This window comes from Chrysoperla carnea, chromosome 1, assembly GCF_905475395.1.
Source record: "Chrysoperla carnea chromosome 1, inChrCarn1.1, whole genome shotgun sequence".
In the NCBI taxonomy this organism is placed as follows: Eukaryota; Metazoa; Arthropoda; class Insecta; order Neuroptera; family Chrysopidae; genus Chrysoperla; species Chrysoperla carnea.
Window position 1 is genome coordinate 86958236 of NC_058337.1, and position 16457 is coordinate 86974692.

Sequence of the window (16457 nt, forward strand, 5' to 3'; positions counted from 1 at the left end):
ATAATCTGGAGGGGAACAGGTAATGTCGCGACTAATATATCGACGCTCAGCCTGAATCGCTTATGATAGAAGTTTGGAATTTCGAGAAGATATTGATTTTATACTGTAGGTGTAACATAAGAAAGGATTTTTCGAAATTCATCCCCTAAAAGAGTGAAATATGGGATGGAAATTTGTATGAAAATATTAATATTATAAATATTATATATAAACCGTCTTTTTTGAGCATTCTATAGGTGAAAAAACTCGCAAAAAAAAGGTAAACGGATTTTACTGATCATATAATATAGACTGTAATCTACAATTATAGGGATTTTTCGTTTACAGAACATAAGGCCCCAATGTTGAAGTTTAAGGTAGAGGCACGGCGGACGCTTAAAATTATAGTGAAAAGCTGGCAGATAAAAAAACTTATGAGTCATTGTCAGCAAATAAATACACAGATAAATTTTAATATAAAATTTTTTTTTAATTTTTGAGCTATCGGAATTTTATTTCTGAGGAAACCGGCTCACCGGAAATTCTCGTATGGCCAGACCACCCCTGCTTAGTTCCAATTCACGGTTCAAAATCTAATAACGCCGTGTTTCCCATCCAAAAGAAGAAGAAACAGAGGTATTGTTTTATCATCAACTTAAGTATTTATCATCAAATTTAGGATTTTTTCATAAAAGTGCATTTCACCTCAAATACTAGCCTTAATAGATTAAAATGATCCACAGAAAAGGGGAGTACATAGAAACATTCGGTCAAATTTTCGGTCATCAAATCTTTCGGAAACATCATACAAATTTTCGGTCAAATACTAAGAAAAACATGCTTGTCCTTATTTTAGTTCAAAAAAGGGCTTCAGATCGGCGTATTTTTTTCAAAAAGATTCAAGAAATAAGTAAAATCAAGTTTTATTTACAGTACTAAGTGGTCAAATCTGTTACATTGCATACGTGTGGTTTTTTATAAATTATTGCGTTCATTGAGTGGCGAAGGAGAAACAATTTCCCAAAGAACCATAAAATAAAAAATAATTGTTCCCTCAAGTCGACCAAAAAAGATTAAATTAAGTTAATACCCAAGATTATACAATAAAAAAATATAGTGTTTAAAAAAAACTGCAAAACCGCACGCCTATATACTGTTAATCTTTTCTTTATTGTGAAAAAACTAAGCAATTATGTCAAGAGATAATGTTATTTTTAAATTTAATATTTTTCTAGGATAATCTTCTGAAAATTTCTTGAAATCTAGACTGCCAATCTAAACTTTTCTTTGAATTTTAAAAATGGAGAACTCCTTTGTAATAGAATTGGAGCGTTAAACACCTTTAATAAGATTTTATTTAAATCAAGAATAACTATAATTAATTACTCTAATAAAGTAGTTATGAATGATAAGAATAATAATTGTCACTAATTAAACATACAGAAAAAAAATTGAATAATATTAATTAAAAATTAAAATAAGCATATGAATAATTTATAATCAGTTAATACAACTATTCTATAAATAAAGTAATACAAATCAATATTAAAATATATTCGAAAACATATCGAAAATGTATTTATGTTTTTAGGTTAAAATTAGATTAACCCATGTTTATTATAACATAAGAAATTAAATTGAGAAAATTATTAAATTTGTACGTAGAAAAAAATAATAATAGAAAATTTTTGCTTGCAATGATTATTAATTATAATATTTATAACAAAAATTTTAAGAGGCTCGTCAGGGGGCGTATAGACATATAGGTACACATTCTAATTCGATATGACAGGTTCAACTCACAAAACAACATTAATATCATACAAAAACCCATATTCCATAATTCAATCCACCATAAAATATTTAAATTTTATATGAAAAACACGAAAAATATGTTACCGTATGGTGAATAGCTCCCTACTTGATGAAACATAGAAACAATGATATTTTGACCTTTGAGCATACCCATGAACTCTCCGTTTATACCCTAAATTAACCGATACAAAATATAATATAATAAAAAAAAAAACGTTTAATTACAATGGTCGTCAAAGATCAACTTTCATCACTAGAAAAATATTGAATACAATCAGATGCCACGTACATAATTAACTATTTATCACTGGTAGTTTTACAGCAGAGAGCACTCACTTTATTTAAAGAAATATGAAAAAATAAATAGTAATTAAAACTTGTATTGATTCACCACTAAAAAAAACGATCCGGCTATTTCAATTTAAAAACCTACTCAAATTTGACGTTTTAATGACATTTTACAAAATAAAATTTTTTATTCCCCAACACTGTTTGATAAAAAAAAGTAACACGAAAAATAAAAACACCGCCGTGTACACTAAAACATATTTTTCAAACTGAAAACTTAAATTTTGTACACCGTTCATAGAAATTTTACTGAAAAACACTTAAAAATATGTCAACAAATCAAGTAAAAAATGTTTACCTAATTTATTATATGACACTTCAATATTGCAAATATATTCGATGCGTATAAATACCACGAAAGGGTATTTAGTACACTTTAATTAATATATTATGAAAAATATTCACCATAATTATTTATTATTTGAAAATATTTTGTATAATAAAAAAAAAAAATGTGGAACTCGATCACAAAATTGATACGACACACAATATTGATGACGGCTGAAATTCTTAAGATATTTGATGAGTTGGCTCTCAGTTAGAGAGAGACGCGCAGCAACAAAGACAAAAAGGAGGGTAACGAACCCCACGTGTCTTAAACGGACGGGCAACAAACCGCGACTAGAGCTGTTGACAGTGCTGACTGCTGGTACTAGCTCGCTTATACACAGTTGTTGGTCATTGCTGCATGCATGTATGGCTGGTTGGCTTAACTATGTTTTGTGTAGGTATTTTTTTAGAACCTTTTATTTATTAATTTCACATGATTCATTTTTACGAGTTTACGACATCCATATTTAATTATTTAAAAGTATGTGCGTTTTATTTGAACATAAAAAGGTTTTATGTATCCATTATAGTACTCATTTTTGTCATGTTTCATTCATTTAAATTTGGTTCTTTTACATGGTACTCTCTACAATGCTGCTATCTATGTAACCGCCAAACCACAAAACTATATAAATGCTAAATAGTAACCTAATTTTCATTTATTGATGAAATATAAAAGTTGTGGGCGATAAAATTCCCGACAAACCTATTAGATAAGTTGTACACGTATGCTTAAGTCTTTGTTTAATGCCTCATAGAGTAATAAATTCATTAAAATATGAATTTTATTTACTTAATCCATCTATATTAATTATTTTGAAATTTTGAATTTTCGAAAGGCATTTTTCGTAGCAATAAGATTTGAATTGCCATGTGGGAGTTATTGATTCAATGACCATAATGTTAGTATTGAGTGGTCAAAGTAGTCTGTAATAAACAAAGGTCTTATTCGATATCGAAAATCGATACATAACTATTAAAGATATTACCATGGAAGTAATCATTATAAGAAAGATATACTGAAACTCATTTAAGATCTGTGACTGAAAAATTTCAAAATGCATTCCCTTAGAGAACTTCAGTCTCTACATCGAAAAATGAATCGGAGCTCTGATCTGGACGTCACTTGCATTAATTGTTAGAATCCCTTCAAAGAATATTTCTTACCTACTCCGATAATTTTCATTCAAATTTGATTCGAAATATAATAATTAAGTCGGACGTACCAATTTGTTGGTATACATACAATTTTTCAGGGTCCAAATGTCTCTCAATTGCGCGGGGTCTGTAGCATTTGCTACTCGTGCTATACGGCTAATCCACTATGATTGTGCAGTCAAATTTCTACTACCAGTAATTTTTTAATAAAGATTTTTCTAATTGAATTTGGATATTTCATAATCTCAAGTTTAGAATCTATCTTGCATATACATTGCACGACTCGTAGTTACGATTATCAGCGTACGATCATTAGTTTGGGAGTTGTAAAATAATGGACAAAAAGGTGATAAAATAAAAAATTTATTTAATTCGTGATACATGATACTTATAATTATTATTGATAAAATATTAAATAACAGTCTTAAATTATGAACTCTGTTCTTCTGAACGATGTTCTGGTTCCCACATGAAAATAAAATTTCCGGAAGCACTTAAAATTTCATTTCGCTTAGGATGTCCATGCAACGAATATATTACGTTATATGATCTAAAAATTAAAATAAATATAATTTCTAAAATTTCAATCGATTGCCTTTTTGCGAGTAATTTCAGCCAAACTGTGATTTTACAATTCGGAACAAATATTTACCTATTTTCAATTTTAGGATGAATAAGCTTGTTGGTAACAACTCCCGAAACTAAATCCCAAACATAAATAGCGCTATCAATTGATCCAGACATTACATGAGTATCGTTTTGACTAACAATAGATTCAATTGCAAAATCCTTCATTGTATGTCCTTTGAACCTAAAAATAATAATCCTTTTTTTAATCATATAAATGTTATACGTTAATTTGTGAAATTATCAATTGGGGAGATTCAATTAGAGCTGGTAAAAATTTATGCGCGTTTAACGAGCCATATCTCCTAAATAAATAACAATTTAAGCGGAATTATTCTTTGAAGTGCTTCGTTTTACTCTGTGCCTTTTATTTTTGTCTAAAAAATATAAATGATACTTAATTACAGTCACAACAGAGTTAAGATTTACATTTAGAAGAAATGCATCATTAAATGCCTAGAAAATTTTGCCAAGCTCTAGTAAAATCGTCCATTGCCGGAAATAGGACATCTCATTCTCCCCCACTACTACCACTACCACCACCTGGCTTCTAAAGTTATTCAAGTTAGAAAGATAGCAACGCTGACTAGCGCTTTTTCTAGACAAAAGAACAAGCTTGGCAATAGTAATATCAGTTTTTATGAAAAATAATTTTTGCGCTCGGTACTAATTTAATTTGCATACTCTTTCAACACTCGGCATAAAGCGGTAGGGAATGATAGTAACTTTTGAGCTACATTTTCAAAATGTTAAAAGCCTATACTTTCGAATGGGTTGTATTTTTCGTGGAGATGTAGGTATCTGAAATTACATCAATTTTGATAAGTCTATCTGGACGAAATTCTTTGAATGTATTTTTGAAAAATAACAAGGATAGACAACTATTCCAAGGTCATAGCAGACAAGAAATTGTTCCATAGTTATGCTTATGACCTTATGTCACTTTTGAAAGTTTTAAAAAAAAATAATTGATTGAATAAAAATAAGATCAAAATAACCAATATTTCAAGTCCAAAATTAAGTTAAATGTTCAATAGACTATAAAATTCTTACTCTCCGAGCATTTCACCAGTATCTTTATCCATCAATCGTAGAGTATCATCGACACAACTTGCTAAAATACACTGACCATCTTTTGTAAAATTTACGGAAGTAATAGGCTCTGGAATACAATCATTAAAAATTAAATCAGATATATTCAGTATCAATTATTTAATTTTATTACCTCCAAGAAAATCACATATAATTTTTCCGACTCGAATATCATATATTCGAATTTTGCAATCAACAGATCCCGTCAAAATTTCATGATCAGATATTTGAATCGACGTTATACAATCTTTAGCTTCCTTTAAAACTTGAAATGGACCATTATTTCGTGATTTTAAATCCCAACACATTACTGTATTATCTTTACTACCTGACACCGCAATGGATGAATCTTCATTAAACTAAAAAATATATGTCACGTTAGAAAATTCGGAGCACGGTGTAGATGAAGATGCTTAAATATATTTGTCATGAATGGAAGCTTTATGTACTTTCTTTCTCATAATATCAGGTGTGTAACTAGGGCGTGGCAAAGGAGGCACCCTTCACCGGTGCAATAGAAATTGAGGCGCAAAGCAAAAAGTTTGTTATATACATAAAACAAAAATATAGTAAAGAATAAAGTAAAAGGAATTAATTTACAATATTATAAATATCATAATTTTGTGATAAAATTAAATTTTTTGAATTCTGAGGACGTCATAAAGTTAAAAAATTAAATTTTTTTGATAACACAGGCAAATTTGGTCCGATTTTATTAGAATTTTTTTTGAAACTCACTAATTTTGGGTCATTCTTTTCAGCTATGATGCAAGTTTTTCTCTAGCTATCACCTATGTGTAATTCCGGAATCAGAGCTCCACATTCTTGAAACCTATTAGAGCTAGGTTAATTTTGATCACAAATTTCAAAAATATAACCCAAATTTGATAGGATTACATACTTGGTTTATCAAAATTGGATAAAATTTGAATTTGATGGAGCAAAATTAATTTTTTTGGATTTTGATGACGTCATCAAGTTAAAAAATTCGATTTTTTTGATAATACAAACAAATTTGATCCGATCTTATTAGAATTTTTTTTGAAACCCACTAATTTTGGGTCATTCTTTTCAGCTGTGATGTTAGTTTTTCGTTAGTCATCACTTATGTGCTTAACTCCGGGATCAGGACACTGAATTCTTGTAACCTATTAGAGCTAGGTTAATTTTGATCATAAATTTGAAAAGTATAACCAAAATTTACTAAGATTACATACATAGTTTACAAAAATTGCCAAAATGGTACTTCTTGATACATTTTAATGAAAAGTGAATATACTAAAAATAATAATTACAATTTTAATCCAATTTTGTTTGTATTATTTACTTTATTTATTATCAACAAAATTTTGAATTTGAGATTAATCTATTCCTTATGCAAAATACCCTAGTATCATTTAGGACAGTAATGAGTTCCTTAAAAATATGTTTTGCTCGGAAACATAGAGAGAAATCAATACTTTAATTTAATACTCTATCATTTGAATAAATTAAAAAAAGTTTATCAATTAAATGTACAGACTCTTTAAGATATAATGACCCTAGTAAAATAATAAGTGTTCCATATTATTTTATATCCTCTCAAGTTAATGCTTTTTAATTAAAAAGTTTTAAAATACACACCTTAACACATTTAACTGCACTAGCATGGCCTCGGAAACGTCTTATTGGTTGCCCTGTTGTTACATCCCATAGTATAACAGATTTATCTGTTGAACAAGAAACTATATGACTACTATCACATGACCCAGAGGCATCCAAAACTTCATCTCCATGACCTCCATACGTCTTTAGTAATAAACTTTTTTGAGGATTCCATAATTTTAATTTTTTATCTGAGCCACATGTTAAACAATAATTACCATCAACTAAAAATTAAAAAATTATAATTGTATATTCTTAGAGATTCTTCCAACCCTCTCTCCTCCTTAATTTTAATTACAAAAATTTATACTTTGCAGTACGGCTTTAAACACAGTGCTATTTTTTCGCTCACGGAAATTGAAATGTCGCTATTGTGCCAGATAATGTAATTTCATCATAAGAACAATTAAATAGTGTTTAGCTGTTTATGTGTCTTAAGGTTTAATTATTTATAGAATGTACAATTTAGGCTGGAAATAATTGTAACTTTTCTGCTTCAGAAAAAAAAATATTGTGTATGCTTAAAGACTATAGATCGTACATATTATGATAATCTCTTTTCTGGTACAGTACTTTTATTATTACGTTTTTTTCGCTGCTGCCGTTTCAATACTGCTACATTGAAGTAACTTAAGGTTCCACTTCACATTAATGCGGTACCTGAAGGCAAGCGGTAAACATGGTAACAAACAGAAAGCACACTTCCTTACCACCGTGTTACAGCAGCGAACATGGTTTCTGATTGATTATCTCGAAGTAGCGCTTGTGTAGTTTCCTTGAAGTGAATTATAAGGTTCAATTGCATTGTGCGCAGCAAACACTCCCGTTACGTCCTGGTAAACGTGTGTGACTTAAGTTTAGTTACCGTCATCAAGCGTAATTACCGCGTCAATAGGGAGAAGCCTTTACACATTGGACGGAAATAATTGAGCATTTATTTTGCAATTGATTGTTAAAATACGCTGTAAAAATTTGATTAAACATGGTTTAATAAAAGGAACACATATAACAGCTAGGTTGCCTATCGACATATTGCAACCTGGTATTAATACCGACCAATATTTATTTTACCGTCGTATGGCAGCTTTTGGGCCAAATATAAAAACAATCACATATAATGTGCTAAGATTTTCGGCTCTACGTATATTTAGTTCATTTTACGCAAATTTTGATATTGCAATTTATGTATTTCTGGTAGTTTTTAAATTGAAATGGAGATGAGTCCATATGATATCGTCATATTCCTATTTTGAAACCGAAACTACTTGAGTATTTACCATTATATCTAACAGCCCTTATTGCTCCTTGTTTACAATCAATAGTTTTTGTACATGATAAATTCATATTTCAAAATTATTTATCAAATTCTTAACCTAAAAAAGTGACATATCGTCTAATGTCAATTGGTGGGACAGCTGACAGATACTGAATATTTTATAGGTTTGTTCATTAGGTTTGTTATGGCGCTTAGAAAGTTATGCGTTAGGTTCGTTATAGCGCTTGATTATTTAAACCATGAAGCATAATGAATATGCATAAATTTATCTATGGCATAAATACATTAAATCGAGAAAAATAGTGACACACAAAACTTTATGGCGGTTTCGGAGAGGAGTGGGGTTGAAGTAAATCGGGAAAAAAAGTGGACCCTAACCGAATTAACTCAGGTGCAATTTTCTTGTTACAACATGTACTTTTATGGAAAAAATCATGGAGGTTATAAAGAAGGAGAACGATCGCTACGTGCTAAAGCATTAGCGCACCTGTCCCTGAAAATTTGTAGAATTTATAGTTCATTTTTCAGCCACCAACCGCGCTGTCGTCGGTAAGTAGTATATTAGCGCACAACAGCCCGCATTTAATGAGACAACTTAGCGATCCCAGCGCCTCACTTATTTTGTCCATATTTTGGGGACAATATTTTCTATTGCGATCGTTTTCCTTCTTTATAACCTTCATGGAAAAAATAGTGGTAGACGCCGCAGACTGGCAGTATGACGGTAATTTGAAATCAAGTGTGGGATTATTCCCGAAAACTGCTGTAAAATAAAGTAAAACTAAAAAAATTTCTGACGCTTGCCAAATAACTTCCATAACGGCCGTGCAACCGTTACAAAATACTACACAGACATAATAGTAAATATTTAAAAAATATAATAAAATAAATATTTTACAGAGAAATGTCACCATAAGCGAATTGAATTTAACTAACATAAAAATTTCACCATCTTGACCCTTTTGTATTCCAGATTATTTTTTCCCCGGAGATGGATAATTTTAGTGTTTTAGGTACCAATTAATAAGCCCCTAGAAACATTATAATTAATAAAAAATAGTGAGGTTTTTACTACTCAACTGACAAAAATTACAAATTTTCTTCCTAGGCTGGAGCCTTCATCGCTAAAATTAAATTGGTCCTCCACTTAAAAGGCCTCACGGTGTTTAAGGTTCAAAAAAAGTGAATACAACACTAAGATTAAGTGAATAATGTTCAACATAGCCAATAGTACTGGTCGTTGTAGATGAAGACGACTAATTGTAATACTAGTTAGTCGTTAAAACCGATATGTCGTAAAATTCAATGTACTATCAAATAGAACTACCATTTAATCTTAATCAGTGATTTTGATTGTATAAGGTATTTTGAAATGTGGCAGGAAATGAAAACGTTTCGAACGAAAATCAAGAAATATATGATATTTGAACAGTTTAGCAATGAATAATCCTCGTAAAGCAGATATGAATCGATCGCATAAACATTGCTATTTAAAGCTGTGGGCTTTTTTCTTTGGAGATATTATAAGGCAAAGGTCTACGGTAATGACTTTCAATCCAGAGATGATCTAAAACTAAATATCATTGATGCCTTTCAAGACAAAATTGTAAAAATGTGTAGAAATAACATATTAAAAAGCACACCAAAAATGTCGCAACATTAAAAAAAAACATCGTAAAAGGAACAAAAATAAAAGATAAATGCTATTTTGAATATTAAATATTATATTTTTCTAAATCTAAAGTACATTTTAAAAAGTCACAAATGTAAAGTCGTATAAACTTTGAGAATACGCTTAAACATTAAAAAATAATAATATTTTTATTTTACAATATTTATAAAATTTAATAAAGTTCATTTTAATTAACCAAGGGACCAAGTACTTCTCTTCTGTTAGTTACTGCACGTGATCCTGGATTATTATCCGAAACTCTTTGAAGCTGTGTTGCTGATTTTGATTTGAGTAATGAAACATTAGCGTTTTCTTTGTTTGATAACTGAAATAATAAAAAAAAAAAACAATCTATTTTAAAAATTTATTGAATCGCATCAAAATTTTGAAAAACTATGTTTAAATATCAAACAATCTAATGAATTCAACATTTCAAGAATTCTCAGAGAATTACAGGAAAAATATTCATTCAACTGGAGTGATGAATGAAATAATTCAGAAACAGAAACACGAATTGGATGAAATGATGTAGAAAATTAATTCGATGAAATAATTAAATGAAAATCTTGAAAAACAAACAGTTCATGTATATGAAACATCTGAAAACATGAATCAACTTTAAGAAAATAGTTGCTGCGATTAATTTTAAACATGTTTAGTCATTCTCGGTCTTACCCTGGTGAACAAAAATTTGAAGAAAGTATAAGTCTTAAGAATTCTGAATAACTCTGAATTTCTCAACGTTTTTGGACTGTCTAATTCAAAGTTATCCAGACTTATTAAGTCTGATTTAGACAGTCCAAAAACATTAAAAAATTCAGAGTTCCTAAGACTTTTTAAGACTTATTCTTTCTTCAAATATTTTTTCCACCAGAATAGATCTTTAGGCCTTGGTGTTTGCCAGACATCAACGTACTCGTATTATGCCATTGACACATCTCTAGAAATACTTGCGACGAAAGATAGGGGGCAAACAAAACTAAACAGGATTGACATTCAGTAATAATATTAGTTAACTTACCCTGTGACTACTGGGTGGATTGGGTGTAGCAAAATCTGCTTTACACCTCTCTTCTCTTGTGTTACATAAATCATTTGTAGACGATGCTTTAACCAATCCGACAGTTTCAACAGACCCCAAACAATTCAAATCCTCTTCGGCGGAGATATTTGAGTTAGATTCAGCAATTCCATTCACAAGCGCATCACTTGACTGCAAATTATCAGCTAAACGTCGTCTTCTAAAGCGTTCCAAAATCACTTGCCGTGGTGCTGTAGCTGCTAAGTATCTTGGATATGGTATAAAATCTTTACGGATCGGTGTATTTCCCGTTGGTTTTGTACCGTCAAAAATAATATCTTCTGTTAAAAATCGTTCAACTTCAATTCTACGATCATTCACATCGGAACAAATTTTTTGCTCAAAGTTTACATTTTCTTCTTTTAAATTGCTCATATTTGAATCGCATGATAATTTCACTTGTTCATGATAATTTTCGAACGTGATTTGTAAATTGTTTGAATTCGTTTTTAAATTTGATAGATTTTCATCGATTTTAATTGTTAAATTTTTCATGAGTTCATGTTTTTCAATATTGCGTTTTGATTTATCGATAATTTTTGTATGCGCTGTTTGAATATTTGAATCGAAAACTTTTCTTAGTTCGTCAATTTCAGCTGTCAGATGTTCTTGAAGCTCTTTACAATTATCATGTAAACCACATTCTTTTAGAACTAGATCATCCGATACCCTTACAATATGCATTTCATTTAATTTTAATCGTTCATTTGAATCAAAAATCGCTTGTTTTCCAATATTTTTCACATCGTCGCAACCATTTTCATAAAGTCGAATCATATTTTCAGATGTTTCATGTACATTAGCTGTTTGTTTTTCAAGATTTTCATTAAATTCTTTCATCGAATTGATTTTCTGCATCATTTCATCCAATTCGTGTTTCTGTTTCTGAATGATTTCATTCATCACTGCAGTTGAATGAATATTTTTCCCATAAAGCTCTGAGAATTTCTCAAATGTTGACTTCATAGATTGCTCGATATTTAAACATAATTTATCAAAATTTTGATGCGATTCAATGAATTTCAAAATTAATTGTTGTTGATTATCACGAATTTGTTCAACATTTTTATCAGATTTTGCGATTGATGTTTCTAATAAAGGAAGAATTTTCGTGTTTAACAATTCGTTTACAATTGAAAAACTATGAGTAAATTTATCCTGAACAATCTTTTTCAGCTCATCGGAGCACCTTTCATCCATTTCAATATTTCCGTTTAACGTTTCACGTAAATCGTTTTGTAATTTCGTTCCGAGTGAAAATAAATCGTTTAAAATTTGTTTAATAGCAATCATTTCGAATTTATTAGAGTTGATGTGTTCAACGTTCTGTGAGACATGAGTCTCGATAAAGTTATTTTGTGTTTGAAAAAATGTTTGAATTTTTTGTTGCATTTCACACAGATTTGAATTGAAAACATTTTGGAATCGTTCTCTTTCCGTTATATTTTTCGACTCAATCATTTTCACGCGTTCCAATTTATCATGCAATTTATTTTCATCTTTTGTAACCGTTTCGACAACGTTTAAGAGTGTACGAGCCTGATCTCCTAATTTCGCTTCAGTTTCACTGTATTTTTCAACTAAATGCGCTTCCTCCTCTGAAATCGCTGTCACTTCTTTTAATTTTTTTTCGGTCTCAAGTAAGTTTACCTTAGTTTCAGTTAGCTCTAATTTAAGCTGTGTACAGATATCGTTTGCTTTTTCTAATTCATCACTGATTGCCCGATGTTCGTTAATTTTTTCAGTTAACTCTCGTGCGTAATTTTCGATTTCGTTAACCATATGATTATAATTGTCTGGTGCTAAATAAATTCCGTTACATGATCGACTTGCAGTTAGGTCACGTCGTAATCGTTCAATTTCCTCCGTATATTCCTGAATGAAATAAAATTCTAAATAAAGTTACAAAATACAAGTTTTTATTACTTTTGAATTTCTTCAGAAATAAAATGGGCAATTGTTATGACAAAAATTAGTTTTCAATGCAAATATTATCAAATCAAAATTTGAAATTTCAAGTTCTAAATTTTCTATATTAAAATACAAGTTCCGAACTTGTAATTTAAGTTGGTTTTTAAGATGATTTATTATTTAATAAATATTATAATTTTTCTTGGGTACTTGGACAATTAAAATAATTTAGATGTTTATTTCAGTAATTGAAGAACAAAACTCATTACATTTAATTCAAATTTAAGAAAAGAAAATAAAAAATATCGAGCTAAATTTTTGAAGTTGGAAATAAAGGCCAACGAAACGTTGCAAAATTTTAAACGTAACACCTAGATTATTTTAATTGTTCAAGCACCCAAGAAAAATTATAATATTTATTGTTTACAGCATGGATGAAACTCAAAATATGAATTTATTATTTAAATAGAGTTTAATTTTAAACCAATTTTCTTCTATTCAATTTGCCATTTTTTTCTGAAAAAAATTTAGGAATAGGGAAAAGTGAATATTCCAGTCTTACCTTAAGTAAAGCAGATTTCGTGAATTTTTGATTAATTTCTGGTCGATTTGTAATATTTTTGGCACGATGAGCATATTCAAGAGTGCTTAACGTCTCTTCTAAATTACATGTGGCTGGCGATACCGTAGCAATGATAGACGTTTTTGTTCGCCCACCAAGAGAATCTTGTAAAAGTCGAGTTAATTTGGACTCTCGATACGGCACATGTGGAGCTCTTTCGACTAAAGCCGTAATTACACGCCCCAGTGTTAATAAAGATTGATTGATATTGCCAGCTTCACGAGCACGCTTGTCAACGGCTCCTGATCGACCAATGTTTTCACTGCCAGCTAAATCCACTAAATTTAATTTTCCGGTTTTTAAAAGGTCTTCACCTTCGTTCGTACTTTCTTTGGTGTGCACAGTTATAGAAAAAACTGTGTGTGATCGACTGCAAAAAAAAAAACAACATTGGATTTTAGTCATTAGAAAGGTACTACTAACCAATCCATAAATTTGTCTTAGACCCACTTTTTGTTTAGCATTGGGGTAAATAAGGTGTTGCGGTAGTCAGGTAATAATTTGTATTTTAAGAGTTTCGGGCTAAATTATTGTTTTTTGGATACTAAGTTTTATTCAAATCGAAATCAAAATTGTTCTGTTTTTGGTGTTTTTAGAGTAATTAAGATTTAAAATTTACAAAAATCTTGTTCATTTAAAAAGAAACATATCGCAATGGTGCGATTTTTGTAATTTTCTTCTCTATGTTACTGGTGAATTATATTTCTTGATATTTTCCGATTTTGTTGGTTTGTACTTATAAATAATAAGCAGTAACGGAACTAGTACTGAGGGGGCCTTTTTCAAAATATTGATGCAAATAAAATCAAATAGATTTTATATCGACCGATTTATTAGAGATGAAATTTTATTTATAAATCATCTTTGAAATGGAGCAGGTGTTGGAGGTCCATATCATTTCTACCACAGATATGACGGTTTCTACGCCCCCGGTAATAATTAATTGAGTACTTCAGATAATTCATACCTTGATTGTGCATTCATTAACGTGCTAGCAGTTTGACGTTTCTCAGAGCCTTTTTGCAAAATCTTGTAAACCTCGTTTTTATTATGAACAATGACTTCTTCCAATCCATGAACAATGACTGATCCTTTCTTGACATTATCCTCGTAAAGTCGGATTTTAGATGAATCTTCGATTGGCGATAACAAGTCAAATAATTCTTCATTGTAGAGCTCCAAATATGAGACTCGTACCGTGTGCTCCACTTGTAACAATCTTAATTCATCGAATAGCTGACTTAAAGTACGAGGTATAATACCTGCGTCTGGATCCTAAATAAAAACGGAAAGCAAATTATAACGATCCTGATGCCCATTTATATTCAGTTTAACTTAAATTCCAGCTTTGACGATTTAAAAAAAAGGTTCCCATGTATCCAGTTACATTTTTATCAAATATCCTATCATTTCGATCAAAATTTGGCTTGTTTCTCCGCGAATGGTAAAGATATCAAAATATACTTACATTTTGCCATGACCCATTAGTTGTTGTTTTTTCCGAACCCCCCGCCATCGTGTAGGTTTTTCCAGTTCCAGTTTGTCCATAAGCGAATACTGTGCAGTTATAACCAGCCAATACTTCTTGTATTAATGGACTAACAACCACCGAATATAATTCAAGCTATTAAAATTAAAGATCAATTTAGAAAAATACGTTAATTTTTAAACACCAAACATACACTGAGTTGAAGATAAATAAGTTATTATCATTGCACAAAATATTTTCAATTTGTGAAAAAGTCTTTTAATTTATAACATCGTATAATGGTCAAATTTTTCGTAATCTAGATTCGAAATATTCAGGTAACACACAGAATGAAATAGGTATATATAATAAATATTTGAATTAAAAATAAAAATTACCTGGGTAGATTTTGGGCCAAATACACGATCAAACGTAAATTTTTTTGATATTGAATGCTGACGAACATTTACTTCCCGATTCGTCGGTATATCGATAACGTTGTGAGATCTTTGTTCCTTTTCTTGGCTGCTTAGAGGCCTATAATGTTACAAAATTGACAAAAATTAAAGAATATAAAAACAAATTGTATAGTAAAACAAATTTAAAAAAAAACTAACCGAACTCTTACGAATGATTGAATCTGTTGATTTTGTCTATTTTCTTTTTTACTATTCATTTTGTCTTCTTCAAATAATTAATTATTACAAAATTTTATTATTTCAGTTCAGGTTCTTTGAGTTAAAACAAACAACAACACACATATAAATATTTTACAGTTAAAAGTTTTGATGATTAAGAAATCACAACTGTCACCTTTTTTTAAATTTATCCGTTACAACAACATTTAAAAATCAGTTTTTTGAAATATCTATTTATGTTAAAAACTTTTAATTTCAAAATAGTGCTTGTTTAGAGCACATGCTATAGAAATCCAATAATTTTAAAACTATTTGCACATTAATTATATTCGAAATGTTATTATATTATCTTAATTACTTATCGTTTAATAATTAATTTAGGTTGAAATAGTCAAAGTCTTAACATGTACAGCCTAAATATTTTTAACTTTTTGAATAACGCTAATACTGCGCATGTATTTGTTTTCATTAAAGAGTTTTAATAAGTATAATGCAATAGGGTGAGTTCACTATGCACTCTCAACGTTTAAATTTATGTTCAGTCTTCAGCACAGATTATAATTTTTTTAAATTAATAACTATAATCTGTGGTCTTCAGTCCTTTCACATGACGAATAAATGGTATGGAGTTGATCGAGTTTTTATTTTTTTATAACTTTTTTTATTATACTGTAGAGTTATTCGTGTGGATCTCAAGGGTCGCATCAGATCCTACTTACGGCTTGTTGCATACTGTATTGGAATTATTAAGGAATTACGATTTCATGGTGACGCTTGACGCCAGTTTTTGGCGTAA

At 29.9% G+C, this 16457-nt stretch overlaps 2 protein-coding genes across 2 annotated transcripts; both read right to left on the reverse strand.

The window, feature by feature from the left end:
• Window positions 1-4010: 4010 nt before the first annotated feature.
• Window positions 4011-8389, reverse strand: LOC123302335 (WD repeat domain-containing protein 83). Its single transcript, XM_044885227.1, has 6 exons — window positions 8271-8389; window positions 6973-7217; window positions 5483-5708; window positions 5311-5419; window positions 4283-4441; window positions 4011-4180 (listed from the first exon to the last, which is right to left on the reverse strand). Exons 1-6 carry the CDS (start codon window positions 8335-8337, stop codon window positions 4060-4062), a joined length of 927 nt encoding a protein of 308 aa, XP_044741162.1. The 5' UTR covers window positions 8338-8389; the 3' UTR covers window positions 4011-4059.
• A 1630-nt stretch (window positions 8390-10019) lies between these two features.
• LOC123302327 (kinesin-like protein Klp61F) lies at window positions 10020-15846 on the reverse strand. The gene is made up of 7 exons (XM_044885216.1): window positions 15641-15846; window positions 15422-15560; window positions 15024-15179; window positions 14523-14830; window positions 13496-13925; window positions 10963-12897; window positions 10020-10266 (listed from the first exon to the last, which is right to left on the reverse strand). The coding sequence occupies exons 1-7, from the start codon at window positions 15697-15699 to the stop codon at window positions 10129-10131; spliced, it is 3165 nt and encodes a 1054-aa protein (XP_044741151.1). The 5' UTR covers window positions 15700-15846; the 3' UTR covers window positions 10020-10128.
• Between the last annotated feature and the right edge of the window lie 611 nt (window positions 15847-16457).

Coding starts and splice junctions, on each gene's coding strand:
- LOC123302335 (XM_044885227.1), bottom strand. CDS start 8,337: ATGAATTTATCATGTACAAAAACTATTGATTGTAAACAAGGAGCAATA. Junction 4,442..5,310: donor ACTGGTGAAATGCTCGGAGA/GTAAGAATTTTA, acceptor TATTATTTTTAG/GTTCAAAGGACATACAATGA. Junction 4,181..4,282: donor CATCCTAAAATTGAAAATAG/GTAAATATTTGT, acceptor TTTAATTTTTAG/ATCATATAACGTAATATATT.
- LOC123302327 (XM_044885216.1), bottom strand. CDS start 15,699: ATGAATAGTAAAAAAGAAAATAGACAAAATCAACAGATTCAATCATTC. Junction 14,831..15,023: donor CTAATGGGTCATGGCAAAAT/GTAAGTATATTT, acceptor GTTTTTATTTAG/GATCCAGACGCAGGTATTAT. Junction 13,926..14,522: donor TTAATGAATGCACAATCAAG/GTATGAATTATC, acceptor TTTTTTTTGCAG/TCGATCACACACAGTTTTTT.